The following is an 18014-nucleotide window of genomic DNA, read 5'->3' on the forward strand; positions in this document are numbered from 1 at the left end:
CGTGCAAACTCCGCACCGACAGTGACCCAGCGGGGAATAGAACCTGGGACCCTAGCGCTGTGAAGCAACAGTGCTATCCACTTGTGCTACCGTGCTGCCCACTAGGCTGGTATGGGTTGGTATGAATTGCCACTAAGTTTGCATAGGATTTAAAAAAGGGCCATGGGTCTGAGTGAGGGCATGTATTGGCATGGAGGATATGAGGGGTGCATGAGGTGACATGAGTTGGCATAGATGGGGAATTGTGAGTGTTTATGGGGTGAAGAGATGTGAGGGACAAGAGCTAAAGGGCTGCATTTTGTTAATTTTATTGTCACTAGGATGGAGCCAGACAGCACCAAGGCAGGCCTTTAAACATCCCGCCTCGGCATCCTGCAGTTCTTCTGGCTCCCCTGAAGTCTTTCCGAGGTCGATGGGCCCAAGTCCTGTCAGCACCCTCTTCCCTGAAAGACACTTTCTCCCAAGTCAGAAACTTCAGAGTCCAGACTCTGGCGAGTGAAAATTCAGCCCCCATAATCTAGCATTAGTAAGAAACAAGTGTGAATACCTTGCACTTTCTTGCCAGTAAAAATATCCAGGCTCCGTTTAATCTGTAACAGTCACACCACCCAGACCTGCTGTCAGACAGGCTTCAGAACAGGTCACACGACCCACATCATTTTACCTTAAATTAAAGGCACAGTCTCGAAACATAACAATCTTATGTCTCACAATTGAAATATTTTGTTGTTGTATTCATTCTGGAAGGTTTCCAGTGGATTAAAAGATGTGCCATTGTATTGCAGACGATATGACAACCATAAAATTGGGACTTTCGTGCTGTACAAAAGTCTTGTACGAGAATTTGAAGTCCATGTGCGTCAGTGGGATTGTGGCAGTCGCCACTATGCTGTGTCGTGTAACTGTGGAGTAGTTGCCAGGGAGGGCAATGATATCATTGCATTTGACATGTGCAACGGGCATTTTCAAGAGACCAGACCTCATCTGTCAGTCAAAAGCAGTGGATCAGAACCACATCTTGTCAAAATAATGGACACACACCAGGGAAAGAAGATCACTGTGCGTATTTTATTTTTAATCATTACTCAGATATTCATCTTAAAATGTTTATGTTCTTATTGATCAGACACAAGTAAAACTACATTTAATCAGCAATAACTTTTCCAATCAAATATATCCTGACAGAGCAAATGAAAATATTTCAGAATGCTTACAGTCATTGATTGCAGCACTAATCACATATTTGGTTTAAAAAGCTACAATATGATAACGTTTTCATCATTTACACACCAACTTTTTTGGTTGAAGGATCCCTTTCACATGAATTAGTAATCGTTGACCCCACCATCTAAATTATAAAAACTCGACAATACCCACAATATGAAAGAGCATGCACAGGGTATTTTAACAATGCCTCTACGAAGACTATGATATGGGTGTGTTAGCTTCTCACAGCAGAGTCTGTACTTCGTCTGATGTTTGAGAAAGACACTCATATATCAATTTCCATTTCCAGGTGGGGCCTGGACCTGAAGGGACTGGATTCTCCAAAGAGGGGCTATGTCCCCACGCCAGCGTAAAAATGCTGGAGTTTTACTCTGGAGGTTCCTTAAAAATATTAGCAGCTGGGCAGCACGGTGGCACGGTGGGTTAGCCCTGCTGCCTCACGGCGCCGAGGTCCCAGGTTCGATCCCGGCTCTGGGTCACTGTCCGTGTGGCGTTTCCATGGGTTTCGCCCCCACAACCCAAAGATGTGCAGGCTAGGTGGATTGGCCATGCTAAATTGCCCCTTAATTGGAAAAAATGAATTGGGTACTCCAAATTCATTTAAAAAAAATATTAGCAGCTACCTGTAGGGGGCTGGCAGGGCCCCGGAGTGCTTCACGTAGCTTCAGTTGCGGATGCGGGCCCCCGCGCTTCCGGTTCCGAGTCCACACATGCACACAGCGGCGGCCCCAAGCGGCCGTGCTGAGCGGCGGCCCCAAGCGGCCGTGCTGAGCGCGATGGCGGACTCAGCCGGCGGACCTGGACGAAGAAAGAAGATCCCAACAATCGGCCCCGCGCCGCTACATATAACACGCCCGATCGCCGCCCCGGCCGCACCTTTGGGATCTCGGCCAGTTCTGCCCAGAGAATCGCGGGCAGGTCTTGTGTCAATAGCCCCCCAGCCGCGTCGCATAATCCATGCGCGATAATCGTGGGAGTGGCGCTGGGCACGATTCCCACGTGAACATTGGTTCTCCACCTCCGTGCCAAACGCGATTTCGGCGTGGGGCTGCGGAGAATCCCGCCCCCGATCTTCCATGTTGCTAGAGTAGATAATGATGTTTGGCAGGCATACATTTTTAGGAACAGTTGTAACATTTTTATTACTTCTTTTCCCAATTCTGGGTACTCTGCAGTAACAGATTGTGATATTCGGGTGTTTAGGATTAAAGGGATTAATCTGGGCCTGGGGAAACAGTACCACCCACATGATGATATTATAGACACACAGCCAAGAGTCAAAAAGGAGAATGCTCATGGCTTAGATCGAGTTACACCTGTAGTCATGTATACATGTATTTAGTTATGTTCACCACATAGTCCAGCTTTTGTTCAGACATTCTTACACCTCTGCAATCGTTCCTCCGCCAGCCATAACTGACAGACAACACAAATGATCAAATCTGGGAAGGTGTTCCTCCCTGATTCGCCACCAATGAGCACAGGATAGTTTCACCAGCTTCTCTGTTGGTTTTCCACTTAGACAACAAAATGGCGAGCAAATGTTCAAAATGGATCACAAACCCAATTGTACTTAATAGTTTTCATTCCCAAAATAAACACTTGCATCTCATTTTAATGAGCAAGTACAGTTCATGTACGCAATGCCTAGAGAGTGAATAGAGGACACATGAGGTCGCTGTGTGGTCTGCAATTTGACAGCTCATTCACACTGTAAGATAGACTTTTGAAGTATAAATGGAGTTGGGAAGACTAAACTGACGGAAAAGCAAAGTTTAGCAGTCTCACATACTTTGCTGTGATACAGTTCCATTGGGATGGGTAGCTCCAATAGGGAAATTTCCCAGCTCCGTACATGCACCTTAGGAAAAAGTGTTTGGCATGATTTTCACTCTTGGTGGGGGTGAACATGGAATGAAGTCGGTCTTGCCGCCACTAGACGCAAATGGGAGGCGGCCACAAGTCCACCTTGGTTCTCTGTGACTACGTCCAAATTGCTTTGTTGAATATTAGGCCCTCCATCCCTCACCCCATCACAAACTCCCCATGCCAATCCATGCCATCCACCCACACCCCCAATGGCTCCACATACCTTCCATGTCAACCTATGTCCCCCACCCTCCCTCAATAGTACATCATACCCTCCACGGTTTCCTCCCAGAAGTCCCAAAAGATGTGCTATTAGGTCATTTAGACATTCTGAATTCTCCCTCAGTGTACCTGAACAGGCGCCATAGTGTGGCGGCTATGGGATTTTCACAGTAACTTCATTGCAATGTTAATGTAAGCATACTTGTGAAAATAATAAAAGATTATTATAGGCCTTGTGCAAACTCTTGACAGCACATAGCCAGCCTAATTCATCCCCATGGTCCCTTATACCCCTATGCTAACTTAGAGACAACTCATGATAACCCATTCCTACCATGCATCACGATAAACACCCAAAGAACCAGCGTAGACAAAAGGGATGAATGGCCTCCGACTGTATTGTATGATTCTATATGTTAATCAGGCTTCCAAATCATCTTGGGCAGCACTGTAGCATAGTGTTAGCATAATTGCTTCACAGCTCCAGGGTCCCAGGTTTGATTCCCGGCTTGGGTCACTGTCTGTGCGGAGTCTGCAGGTTCTCCCCGTGTCTGCGTGGGTTTCCTCCGGGTGCTGCGGTTTCCTCCCACAGTCCAAAGATGTGCAGGTTAGGTGGATTGGCCATGATAAATTGCCCTTAGTGTCCAACATTGCCCTTAGTGTTGGGTGGGATTACTGGGTTATGGGGATAGGGTGGAGGTGTTGATCTTGGGTAGGGTGCTCTTTCCAAGAGCCGGTGCAGACGCGATGGGCCGAATGGCCTCCTTGTGCACTGTAAATTCTATGAAATAGAACTCTCTGCCAGCCTTTCCTACTTTGAACAGGGGCTTCAGACATTTCTGCACCAGAGAGCGAGATGGGGTGGGACTCGGTTTGATTGGTTGGCTGGTGGCCAATGAGTTGGCCAAAAGGCCTTACACTGCTCGGTAACAGGCGGAGATTGGATCCTTTCCCAGTGGAATGATTTTCAGAATCCCAAAGAGCTCAGTTTGCCTCATGGAAGTACAGGGACAAGGACTTACTCTCTCTCTCTCTCTCTCTCTCTCTCTCCCTTCCTCTCTCCCTCTCTCCCTCTCTCCCTCTCTCTCTCTCTCTCTCTCCCTCTCTTTCTGAACTACAGAGGCCTGAGTAAATCTACAATAAAGTCTCAGATTGAAAGTAGAGTTTGAAGAGGAGAAAGGTGCTGGGAACAAGTATCTGAAACAAAGATTTATTTTCCCTTTTATTTATGATTTTTCTTACCTCTTTCTTCATCTCTATGTTTGTCTGTCTAGTGTGTGTGTGTGTGTGTAGAGGGGGGAGAAGGCAAGTTAAAATAGAAAATTAGGAATTAAATAATAGTTAACCAATTGTATTTGCTACATATTCCATCATAAAGTTATGGAAAACACAATTTCTGTCTATATTTGTTTCATGCCCACCTTCCTTCCCTACTATCAAAAATGGGATATTCTGGAAAATCAGCAGGACTTCCAGATCGTTATTCTGTCCGCCATGTTTTAGGGTCTCTGGAGTCTCCATGGCTCTGCAAACATCTCAACTGGTAATTCTACATTCAAGCTGCGTTTACTCCGTAACTCCATGTTGGTACAAAGCCATTGCATTGACACAACCAAATTGTTGCTGGTGAAATTTTGTGGGATGTTTGCTATCAAGAAGATGTAACTGTGGCAAATCATATTCAGGTAATTGTTGGAAACTACATACAATGCACAGTGTTGCAATATCTCTCAGGTGTGGAGCTGTAAAACCTGTCTGCTATACCAAGAATCATGTTATATCAGAACTCCTAATACAATGAACCTTTAAAACAGCTCATGATCCCCCACTAATCCCCATGGCCCCTTATAGCCCCTGTGCCAAATGAGTGCCACCTCATGTCAACCCAGGCCTCCCACCCACCACCCTTTGCCCATACATGCACCATGCCAACTCATCCAGGATTCACCATGGGCAGACATCAGGAGCCATGTCGTGATCAAATAAAGTTTCAAATATCCAATAGAAATTTAAAATTGGTGAAATCTTTCTTACATTTTCTAAAGTTTAGCATAGCATTTTCTGGTGTTAGGTGAATTGAGGAATATTAGTTTATTGAAGTAGGACAGTGTTTTTATATGCTAAATCATTCACAGTAAGACTATGTTAACACGTATTTAAGGCAGATATACAAATCTATTAGCCACTCTTGTGTATTTTTCAGGTTGGTTGATAGTTTACTGATAGTCATGTATTGACTGCTCTTACTGTCATCAATACACACATCAAAAGAAACGACTGCTCCAACCAGGATTAGCTGTGCTATTATAATACTTCATAACTCCGGTTAGACTGATGAGAGATAATGGAGAAAGAAAGTAGTCCTTTTATTGGCATATGCAAAATTAAGGAAACTTCGAGTATTTTTTTTTTTATAAATGTTTTTTATTGGATTTTTGAACAAAGTATATTTACCGTTATGTACACATATAGAATACATATATATATATACATAGAAGAGAAGGGAACACGCACAAAAAACAAAACAAACAACAACAAAAACGTTAGAATAAAATAGCTGGTAGGGTATTATGTGCTAGCTCAACAACAGCAGCTCTGTACAATTGGCAATATAGTTTTTAGCACGTAAGTAGGTATCTGTTTGTGGGGGGGGTGGAATATACATTTGGGTGCCGGAGAAATAATTACAGAGGCCAATACGTGAATGGGTCTGGTGTTGGTGTTGTCACTTGCTTCTCCCGGACGGTTTTCGCTACCATTGTCGTCTCGCGCTCACCTCCGCTTCAGCCGTTCGTCCCGTCTTTCACCCAGATTTCCTTATTCTCTGCTCCTGTAGATGCCAAGTTTGTTATCGTTTCCCGTGCCCTCTTTCCGGCTGTCATTCCCTTGCCCCCCTCACACCTCACTGGTTCCCCTCTATTGTTCCCTGTCTCCTTCCCTTTCCCCCTCCTCCTCCCCCTTCTGCCCCCTTCCTCCCCCCCTACCCTTCTCCTGTGGTTCGCCTTTTCTCTTAGGTTTAGCTGCTCCCCCCCCCCCCCCCCCCCGGGTCTATCCCTCCCTCCCCCGCCTCGGCGACTTTCCCCTGATTCTTGGCTACTGGCTATTCTTCTGCTTGTTTGTTGGCCACAAACAGGTCCCGGAACAATTGGTGAATGGCTCCCACGTTCTGTGGAAGCCGTCATCTGACCCTCGGATGGTGAATTTGATTTTCTCCATTTGGAGAGATTCCGAGAGGTCAGACAGCCAGTCTGCAGCTTTGGGTGGTGCTGCTGACCGCCAGCCAAACAGGATCCTACGGCGGGCGATCAGAGAGGCAAAGGCAAGGGCGTCAGCGCTCCTCCCCAGGAATAGATCTGGCTGGTCTGATACCCCGAAGACCGCCACTTTCGGGCATGGCTCCACCCTCATCCCCACCACTTTGGAGAAGGAGAAGAAGGCTGTCCAGTACCCCGCATGTCTGAGGCAAGACCAGAACATGTGGGCGTGGTTGGCCGGGCCTCCTTGGCACCTTTCACATCTGTCCTCCACCTCCGGGAAGAACCTACTCATACGAGTTCTTGTTAAGTGGGCTTTATGAACCACTTTTACTTGCATCAGGCTGAGCCTTGCGCATGTGGAGGTGGAGTTGACCCTATGCAGTGCCTCGCTCCAGAGTCCCCACCCTATTTCAATCCCCAGGTCTTCCTCCCATTTCTTTCTTGTTGCGTCCAGTACGGTGTCGGCCCTTTCTACGAGTCGGTCATACATGTCGCTACAGTTCCCTTTATCAAGGATGCTTGCGTCCAGTAACTCTTCCAGTAATGTCTGTCGTGGCGGTTGTGGGTACGTCAATGTCTCCTATCGTAGGAAGTTTTTGAGTTGCAGGTACCGTCGCTCGTTCCCCCTGGCTAGCTGGAATTTCTCTGTCAGTTCATCCATTGTTGCGACCCTGACATCCGTGCATAGGTCCCTAACTGTCAGTGTCCCTCCGTCCTGTCCCCATTTTTTAAAGGTGGCGTCAGTCAGCGCTGGTGTGAACTTATGGTTGTTGCAGATGGGAGCTTTGTCTGACATTTTGGTCAGGCCAAGTTGCTGCCGTAGTTGGTTCCAGGACTGGAGGGTAGCTATCACCACCGGGCTGCTGGAGTGTTTTTTGGGTGGGGATGGGAGTGCCGCCATGGCGAGGGCCCGGAGGGAGGTCCCCATGCAGGAGGCCTCTTCCGTGTGCACCCACTCGGCTTCTGGCTCCTTGATCCATCCCCTTATTCGCTCGCCCGTTGCCGCAGTGGTAGAATTGTAGGTTTGGGAGGGCTAGCCCCCCCCCTGGATTTTGTTTCCATGATTAGTTTGTCCAGTGCTTTGAAAAAGACCTTGGGGATGTAGATCGGGATGGATCTAAGTAGGAAGAGGTACCTGGGCAGTACGTTCATTTTGATCGTCTGGACTCTCCCCGCGGGGGAGAGTGGGAGTGTGTTCCATCTTTGCAGGTTCTTTTTTACTTCCTCTGTCAGACTGGTAAGGTTCCATTTGTGGATCTCTTTCCAGTCATGGGCTATTTGGATCCCCAGGTAGCAGAATTTGTGTCAGACTTGTTTAAACGGCAGTCCCGTTTGTGCTGCCCCCCCCTCCTTGTGGGTGTACCGGGAAGATCTCGCTTTTGCTCATGTTTAATTTGTAGCCCAATAAGACGCCAAACTCTTTCAGGAGCGCGATGATTCCATCCACATTACTTTGTGGGTTCGAAATGTAGAGGGGCAGGTCATCTGCGTAGAGTGAGACTCTGTGCTCTCTGCCGCCCCTTTGGATCCCCCTCCAGCTTTTTGCTGCTCTGAGAGCAATTGCTAGTCGTTCGATCGCTAGAGCGTACAGCAGTGGAGACAGTGGGCATCCTTGTCTCATGCCCCTGTGCAGCTGGAAGTATTGGGAGTTGGTATTGTTGGTCCATACACTCGCCATGGGAGCGTTGTATAGGGGCTATACCCAGGAGGTGAACCCTGTTCCAAGTCCGAACCGCTCCAGAACCTCTATGAGATATTTCCATTCAATCCTGTCGAAGGCCTTTTCTGCATCGAGGGAGACAATCACCTCTGGTGTTCTCTCCCCGGATGGGGTCATTATCACGTTTAGCAGGCGCCTGATGTTAGCTGCCTATCTTTGACAAAACCCGTCTGGTCCTCTGGAACCACTTCTGGTACGCAGTCTTCTAGCCTTTTGGCTGGGGTTTTGGCCCGTATTTTGGCATCTGCATTCAGTAGTGAGATGGGTCTGTATGATCCACATTCCATTGGGTCTTTATCTTTCTTAGGTATCAGCGAGATTGAGGCCTGTGCAAGCGTAGGTGGCAGTGTGCCCCTCGCTAGCGAGTCTGTGAACATCTCTTGCAGGTGCGGGGCCAGTGCTGTCGCACATTTTTTGTAGAAGTCCGCTGGGAACCGTGTGGTCCTGGCGCCTCACCCACCTGCATGGCGCTTATGCTGTCCATGATCTCTCCCAGTGCTAGTGGTGCTTTCAGGCCCGTTTTCTGCCCTTCCCCACGACTGGTATGTCCAGTCTTTCAAGGAACCATTTCATCCCAGACTCCCCCATTGGGGGCTCTGAGGTGTACAGTCCTTGGTAGAAGGCCTTGAAGGTTTTGTTAATCTTTTCTGGTTCTGTTTCTAATGTGCCTCTGGTATCCCTGATTTGTGCAATTTCTCTGGTGGCTGCCTGCTTTCTCAGCTGGTGTGCGAACAGGTGGCTGGCTTTGTCTCCGTGTTCATATAAGATCCCGCATGCCTGGCGGAGTTGGTGCACTGCTTTCCTGGTGGAGAGCAGATCAAAGTTCCTTTGTAGCTCTTTCCCCTCCGCCAGGAGCTCTACGGTCGGGGCCTCGGAGTATTTACGGTATACCTCCAGTATGGAGTCGACCAGCTGCTGCCTAGCCGCCCTTTCCTCCCTATCTCTTTGAGTTTTGAAAGCGATAATTTCCCCTCTTAGTACGGCCTTTAGCGCTTCCCAGAATGTGGAGGGTGAGACCTCCCCGTTCTAGTTGTTCTCCGTATACTCTGCTATGGCCTGTGATATCTTTTTGTTGAAGGCCTTATCTGCTAGTAGGGCAATGTCCAACCACCATGTGGGGCTTTGGGCCCTGCCCGTCTCCAGCCTCACGTCCATGTAGTGTGGAGCATGGTCGGATATCACAATTGCGGAGTATTCCACTTTTTCTATCCCTGGAAGCACCGTTTTTCCCACCACAAAGAAGTCAATTCTGGTGTATACGTTGTGCACTGGGGAGAAGAAGGAGAACTCCTCCCCTGGGTGGGTGAACCTCCAGGGGTCCACCGCTCCTATCTGTTGCATAAAGTGACCGAGTTCCCTTGCCAGGCTTGAAGTTTTCCCCGTTTTGGAGCTTGATCTGTCAGTCTTTGGGTCCTGTAGACAGTTTCTTACCCACAGTCGGTCCTGCTCTCTCAGATGTGTCTCTTGGAGGAAGACTATGTCGGCTTTCATATTTCTTAGGTGGGTGAGGACTCTGGATCTTTTTACTGGGCCGCTGAGTCCCCTTACATTCCTCGCTCGGTCCCCGCATTCTCCTGCCTCTCCTGCCGTGCGGGGGGAGGTCGGTCCCTGCCGCTGGCTCGGTCCCCACCGCTGGCTCGGTCCCCACCGCTGGCTCGGTCCTTGCTCGGTCCCCATGTTCTCCTGCCTTTCCTGCTGTGCGGGGCGGGGGAGGGGGGGGGGGGGTCGATCCCTGCCGCTGGCTCGTTCCCTGCCGCTGGCTCGATCCTCGTCGCTGGCTCGGTCCTCGCTCGGTCTTTGCGTTCTCTCCTGCCGTGCGGGGTGGGGGTGGGCAGTCCGGTCGGTTTGCGCGTTTTGTTTTTTTGTCTGCCCCCTGGGAACGGGACGCGACTGTCGGAGCTCCGTTGCCTGTGACCACTCTCCTACCCCGCCGGAAGACCGATCGGAAACTTTGAGTATAAAAACTGTCAAGTCATGCTACAGGTGTATAGAACTTTGGTAAAGCCACACTTCGAGTATTGCACACAATTCTGGTCGCCACACTACCAGAAGGATGTGGAGGCTTTGGAGAGGGTGCAGAGGAGGTTTACCAGGATGTTGCTTGTTCTGGAGGGTGTTAGCGATGCAGAGAGGCTGAATAGACTCGGATTGTTTTCATTAGACCGATGGAGTTTGAGGGGTGACCTGATAGAGGTCTACAAGATTATGAGGAGCATGGATAGAGTGGATGGGCAGGCACTCTTTCCCAGGGTGGAAGGGTCAGTCACCAGGGGGCATAGGTTTAAGGTCTGTGGGGCAAAGTTTAGAGGAGATGTGCGAGGCAGGTTTTTTACACAGAGGGTGGTGAGTGCCTGGAACGCAATGCCAGGGATGTTGCGGAAACAGATACATTAACGGCGTTCAAAAGGCATCTTGACAAATACATGGATAGGATGGGTATAGCGGGATACGGCACAAGGAAGTGCTGAGGGTTTTGGCCAAGGTTGGTATCATGACCGGGACAGGCTTGGAGGGCCGAAGGGCCTGTTCCTGTGCTATATTGTTCTTTGTTCTACGATTGTTTTTGACAAAAAAAGTGATCTCAGCAGACATGTTTCCAGTTTGATTATTTCTTATAATTAATCTAGATACTGCAACATATTCCATTTTCCAACTTCACTTTGATTTCTTTGAACAGTAACTTAAAATTAGTAACCCAACATACTTAAAGTGGTGGATCACATTTTGTTACAACTTTTGGCATTTCTGGTATCTTGTTCCATAGGTCATGTTCCCTTCAGGGGCATTTGTCCGTGCAGATGTAAGTGACTGGGGAATGAGTATAACAGTACGGGCCCCCAGCATTGATTTCAACAACACAAGAGGTCTTTGTGGAATCTTTGACCGCAGAAGTAATAATGACTTCCACGATACCAATGGAAATCCAATAGCAACGGCACGGTGGAATAGCGATCCGAACGATTTCATCGAGGAATGGAGGTATGCACTGGATCTAAACAAAATTTTTTGATTCAACAAGAATGACACAATGCCAATGAAAATGAAGCTTTACACAAGATTAGGTCTGGCACAACTTGTGTGATAGATTGACTGGCTTCATCTAACCACTGCTGGAAATACTTCCCCACAAACCATCAGGAAAGAAAATCGTCAGGGCGGCACGTGGCACAGTGATTAGCACTGCAGCCTACGGCACTGAGGACCTGGGTTTGAATGCCAGCCCTGGGTCACTGACCCTGTGTAGTTTGCACATTCATCTCATGCCTGTGTGGGTTTCACCCCCACAATCCAAAGATATTCAGATTAGGTGGATTGGCCACGCTAAATTACCTCTTAATTGGAAAAAGAAATGAATTGGGTACGCTAAATTTTTAGGGAAAAAAAAGTCTTCGAGGTTTATGTGGCACTTGTTCCAAACATGCTTTTTCATTTTGGAACTTTTTACTTATACACTAACCCTTATTTAATAGTTTTACTTTTTTTTCTATTAAGAACTTAATAGCTTCGAAACAGGAGCAGGAGTAAGCCATGCTGCCGACAAACCTGCTCTGCTTTACAGTACAATCATGGCTCATCTACTACCTCAGCTCCACCTTTCCACATTATCCCCATGTTCCTTAAGCCCAGATTATCCAAAAATCAACCAAGCTCTTTTTGAATCTGCTCAGCAACTGAGCACCCACAGCTCACTGGTTAGAAAATTCCAAATGTCCACAACCCTTTAGGGCATATTGCCTTTCATTGCGAGAGATTTCGAGTACAGGGCAGGGATGTGTTGTTGCAATTATGCAGGGCCTTGGTGAGGCCACACGTAGAATATTATGTGCAGTTTTGGTCTCCGTTTCTGAGGACGGATGTTTTTGCTCAACAAAGGTTTACCAGGCTGATACCGGGGATGGCGGGACTGACGTATGAGGAGAGATTGACTAGGTTAGGATTGCTTTCGCTGGAGTTGAGACGAATGACGGGGGATCTCATAGAGACTTATAAAATTCCAACAAGACTCGATAGGGTGGATGCAGGGAGGATGTTTCCCGATGGTGGGCGTGTCCAGAACCAGGGGTCACAGTCTGAGGATTCGGTGTAGACCATTTGGGATAGAAATGAGGAGATATTTCTTCATCCAGAGTGGTGAGCCTCTGGAATTCATTACCACAGGAAGTAGTTGAGGTTAAGACATTGAATACATTCAACAGGCGACTAGATACGGCACTTGAGGTGAATGTGATCAAGGGTTATGGGGAGAAAGCAGGATTAGGTATTGAGTTGGACGATCAGCCATGATCGTGACAAATGGCGGAGCAGGCTCGAAGGGCCAAATGACCTCCTCCTGCTCCTATCTTCTATGTTCCATGTTAAGTGAAAACATTTCACCCCATCTCATCCCTAAACAGCCAACACCTTATTCCGAGACTGTGACCCTCGCTTTAGGACTCCTCAACCAAGGATTTACCCTGTCAAACCCTTTAAAGGATGTCAAGTATCAATGAGATCACTTCCCGTTGTACTAAACTATCGAGTAAGTAATTCTAGTTCATTCAATGGGTGGAATTTTAGGGCCCTTCTAGCCAGCAAGACTTTCCATCCCCGCTGAAATTAATTGAGTTTTGAATGACTTGCTGCATTTTAAGGCCCCGCCATGAGAGCATTGTACAATTCTGCCCATTGTACAATTCTGTCTCCTCTTGGGCAGTCCCCTCATCCTAGGAATCAGTCCAGCGAAGCTTCATTGCAGTCCATCAAAGACAAGTATATTCTTCCTTAGAAACATACATAGATGCATGGACGATAGGAGCAGGAGGAGGCCGTTTGGCCCTTCGAGCCTGCTCCGCCATTCATCACGATCATGGCTGATCATCCAACTAAATCGCCTAATCCTGCTTTCTCCCCATAGCCTTTGATCCCATTCTCCCCAAGTGCTATATCCAGCCACCTCTTGAATATATTCAAAGTTTTACTTCCTGTGGTAATGAATTCCATAGCTCACCACTCTGTGCGAAGAAATGTCTCCTTATCTCTGTCCGAAATGGTTTACCCTGAATCCTCAGGCTGACCCCTGGTTCTGGACACACACATCATTGGTCACATCTTCCCTGCATCTATCTACCCTGCTTAGTCCTGTTAGAATTTTATAAGTCTCTATGAGATCCCCCCTCATTCTTCTGAACTCCAGCGAGAACAATCCTAACCTAGTCAATCTCTCCTCATATGACAGTCCCGCCATCCCTGGAATCAGTCTGGTAAACCTTCGCTGCACTCCCTCGAGAGCAAGAACATCCTTCCTCAGAAAAGGAGACCAAAACTACACACAATACTCCAAGTGTGGCCTCACCAAGGCCCTGTACAATTGCAGACCTGCTTCTATATTCGAAACCTCTTGCAATGAAGGCCAACATACCATTAGCCCTCTTTACCACCTGCTGCACCTGCATGCTTACCTACAGAGAATGGTGCACAAGGACATCTAGATCCCGTTGCACACTCCCCTCTCCCAATTTACAACCATTCAGGTAGTAATCTGCCTTCCGGTTTTTGCTTCCAAAATGAATAACCTCACACTTATCCAAATTATACTGCATCTGTCATTGGGTTGCCCACTCACCCAACCTGTCCAGATCTTGCTGTAGGATCCCTGCATCCTCATCACAATTCACCTTCCCACCTAATTTGGTACAATCTGCAAACTTTGAGGTGTTGCATTTTGTTCCCTCATCCAAATCATTAAAATATTGTGAATAGCTGGGGTCCCAGCACCGATCCCCCACTGGTTACTGCCTGCCAATTTGAAAAGGACCCATTAATCCCTACTCTTTGTTTCATTCTACCAACCAGCTTTCTAGCCACCTCAATACATTTCCCCCAATCCCATGCGCTTTAATTTTGCACAATAATCTCTTATGCGAGACTTTGTCAAACGCCTTCTGAAAGTCCAAATATACCACATCGACTGGCTCCCCCTTGTCAACTGTGCTGGTTACCTCTTCAAAGAATTCCAACAGATTTGTCAAGCATGATTTTCCTTTCTTAAATCCATGCTGACTCTGACTGATCCTGCCACTGCTTTCTAAATGTTCCGCTATAAAGTCCTTGATAATGGATTCAAGCATTTTCCCCACTATCAATATCAGGCTTACTGGTCTATAATTCCCTGATTTCTCTCTACCTCCCTTTTTGAATATCGGAGTGAAGTGAGCTACCCTCCAATCTGCAAGGATAATTCCAGAGTCTATAGAATCCCGGAAGATGACCACTAATGCATCCACTATTTCCAGAGACACCTCCTTAAGCACTCTGGGATGCAGATTCTCAGGCCCTGGGGATTTATCCTCCTTCAATCCCATCAGTTTTCCCAGCACCATTTCTCTACTAATGTTGATCTCCCTCAGTTCTTCCCTCTCACTAAACCTTCATTCTCCAACATTTCTGGGATCAGGGGCGAAATTCTCAAACGGCGCGATGTCCGCCGACTGGCGCCCTAAACGGCGCAAATCAGACGGGCATCGCGCCGCCCCAAAGGTGCGGAATGCTCCGCATCTTTGGGGGCCGAGCCCCAACATTGAGGGGCTAGACCGGCGCCGGACGAATCTCCGCCCCGCCAGCTGGCGGAAAAGGCCTTTGGTGCACCGCCAGCTGGCGCGGAAATGACATCTCCGGGCGGCGCATGCGCGGGAGCGTCAGCGGCCGCTGACAGCATTCCCGCGCATGCGCAGTGGAGGGAGTCTCTTCCACCTCCGCCATGGTGGAGACCGTGGCGGAGGCGGAAGGGAAAGAGTGTCCCCACGGCACAGGCCCGCCCGCGGATCGGTGGGCCCTGATCGCGGGCCAGGCCACCGTGGGGCCAGATCGCCCCGCGCACACCCCCCAGGATCCCGGAGCCCGCCTTGTCCCGCCGGTAAGGTAGGTGATTTAATTTACGCCGGTGGGACAGGTATTTTAGCGGCGGGTCTTCGGCCCATTCGGGCCGGAGAATCGAGCGGGGGGGGGCCCGCCAACCGGTGCCGGAGACTTCGGCAACCAGCGGGGGCGGGATTCACGCCAGCCTCCGGCGATTCTCCGATCCGGCGGGGGGTCGGAGAATTTCGCCCCTGATTTGTGTCCTCATTTGTGAAGACAGAACCAAAGTATGTATAAAGGGACCAAACATTATTGTGAACCCGAGGTACGGTCTCACCAAGGCATGATACATTTGCAGTAAAACTTCTGTCATTCTTTCCTTTCTCCCTTTGTAACAAAGGCTGACATATCATTTGTGGTAGTATGCATTAGGGGTCATGTGGGACTGTGAAGCCGTGATGTCATTGGCTGACAGATCCCGGGTCCTGGTTGGCTGTTGATCTCTAGCTCCGCCCTGAAGGCGGAGTATAAGAACCAGGAATTCTCCCCGCAGCTCCAGTCTGTTGCTGAACTGCAGGGAACGAGTCACGCTTAATAAAGCCTCATCGATTTCACCTCTATTCGTCTCTCGGGAGTCTTTGTGCGCTACAATTTATTAAGCGTGCTTAAAGGACTATGGAGCTCAGGATCGTCCCGGAATGCCTGAGGATCAGCCCCCACGCAGTGAACTCAGCAGCAGTTTTTAAACACTGGCAGACTTGTTTCGAAGCCTACCTCCGAACGGCCCCCGGCCGGGTCACAGAAGACCAGAAACTACAGGTCCTGCACTCGAGGGTAAGCACGGAGATTTTCTCTCTCATAGAAGACGCAGAGGATTTCCAGACGGTGTTCGCAGCACTAAAGAGCATCTATGTTCGCCCAGTGAACCAGATCTACGCACGCTACCAACTCGCAACGAGACGGCAAAGTCCCGGAGAATCGCTAGACGAATTCTACGCCGCGCTGCTAATTTTGGGACGGGCCTGCAGCTGCCCGCCGGTAAACGCGATTGAACACACGGACATGTTAATTCGCGATGCGTTTGTGGCTGGTATGAACTCTCCCCAAATCCGCCAAAGACTTTTAGAAAAAGAGTCGCTAGGACTCTCAGAGGCACGGGCCCTTGCAGCCTCACTAGATGTGGCCGCGCGAAACGCCCGCGCCTACGGCCCCGACCGCGCGGCAGCCCCTTGGGCTCCGTGGACCCCCGTCGCGACAACCCCCCCCCCCCCCACAGGCTTGCGCGGTTCAGACGCCAAGTTGTCCCGGGGGAGCCCGCTGCTATTTCTGCGGCCAGGCGAAACACCCCCGGCAGTCGCCGCTGTCCCCGGAGAAGAAGGAGTCCTGCGCGTCCCAAACGCTCCCCAACCCCCCCAGCGCCCCATGTGCGACCCGCAGGCGCCGCCATTTTCGTTCCCGGCCACCACGAGGGGAGGAGGGGCGCCGCCATCTTGGGACCCCCCAGCCCTGCGCAACGCATGGGGGCGGCCATTTTGTCCACCCCCGCCGCCATCTTGTGACCCCCCAGCCATGTGCGATGCATGGGGGCGGCCATTTTGTTCACCCCCGCCGCCATCTTGGACGGCAACAATGGACCCCAGCATCGACGGCTCCACGGGTTTCGAGGAAGACGCTGAAGCACTACGACCATGTCTGGCCTCAATGACGCTGGACCAAGCACGGCCCCGGACGCTCCAGACGACAACAACAACGGTGCTGATCAACGGACACGAGACACCATGCCTGGTCGACTCCGGGAGCACAGAAAGCTTCATCCACCCCGACACGGTAAGACGCTGTTTTTTGACCATCCGTCCCAGTGCGCAAAAGATTTCCCTAGCTGCAGGATCCCACTCCGTACAGATCAAAGGCTTCTGCATAGTGACCCTAACGGTGCAAGGGAGGGAGTTTAAAAACTACAGGCTCTACGTCCTTCCCCAACTCTGCGCGCCCACATTACTGGGATTAGACTTCCAGTGCAATCTGCAGAGCCTAACTTTCCAATTCGGCGGCCCAATACCCCCACTCACTATCTGCGGCCTCGCAACCCTCAAGGTTGAGCCCCCATCCTTGTTTGCAAACCTCACCCCGGATTGCAAACCCGTCGCCACTAGGAGCAGACGGTACAGCGCCCAGGACCGGACATTTATTCGGTCCGAAGTCCAGCGGCTACTGAAGGAAGGCATAATCCAGGCCAGCAATAGTCCCTGGAGAGGTGGTAGTAGTAAAGACAGGGGAGAAGCAAAGGATAGTCATAGACTATAGCCAGACCATCAACAGGTACACACAGCTAGATGTGTACCCTCTCCCCCGCATATCCGACATGGTCAATCGGATTGCCCAATATAAGGTCTTCTCCACCGTGGACCTCAAGTCCGCCTACCATCAGCTCCCCATCCGCCCAAGTGACCGCAAGTACACAGCCTTCGAGGCAGACGGGCGATTATACCACTTCCTAAGGGTCCCATTTGGCGCCACAAACGGGGTCTCGGTCTTCCAACGGGAGATGGACCGAATGGTTGATCAACACTGGTTGCAGGCCACGTACCCGTATCTCGACAACGTAACCATCTGCGGCCACGATCAGCAGGACCACGACGGCAATCTCCAAAAATTCCTCCAGACCGCTAAAGCCTTGAACCTCACATACAACGAGGACAAGTGCGTTTTTAGCACAAACCGGCTAGCCATCTTGAGATATGTATTGCGCAATGGGATAATAGGCCCCGACCCCGAACGTATGCGCCCCCTCATGGAATTTCCCCTCCCTCACTGCTCAAAAGCCCTAAAACGCTGCCTGGGGTTCTTTTCATATTACGCCCAGTGGGTCCCCCAGTACGCAGACA

General features: G+C 49.7%; 1 protein-coding gene across 2 annotated transcripts in view; it reads left to right on the forward strand.

The window, feature by feature from the left end:
• LOC140388121 (von Willebrand factor D and EGF domain-containing protein) overlaps window positions 1-18014 on the forward strand; it is a 455711-nt gene that overhangs the window by 218686 nt on the left and 219011 nt on the right. For both annotated transcript variants that reach the window (XM_072471788.1, XM_072471798.1), the window contains 2 exons: window positions 786-1059; window positions 11060-11274. In XM_072471788.1, coding sequence (XP_072327889.1) covers window positions 786-1059; window positions 11060-11274 — 489 coding nt within the window. The remainder of the gene's footprint in view (window positions 1-785; window positions 1060-11059; window positions 11275-18014) is intronic.

Source organism: Scyliorhinus torazame, chromosome 2, assembly GCF_047496885.1.
Source record: "Scyliorhinus torazame isolate Kashiwa2021f chromosome 2, sScyTor2.1, whole genome shotgun sequence".
Lineage (NCBI taxonomy): Eukaryota > Metazoa > Chordata > Chondrichthyes > Carcharhiniformes > Scyliorhinidae > Scyliorhinus > Scyliorhinus torazame.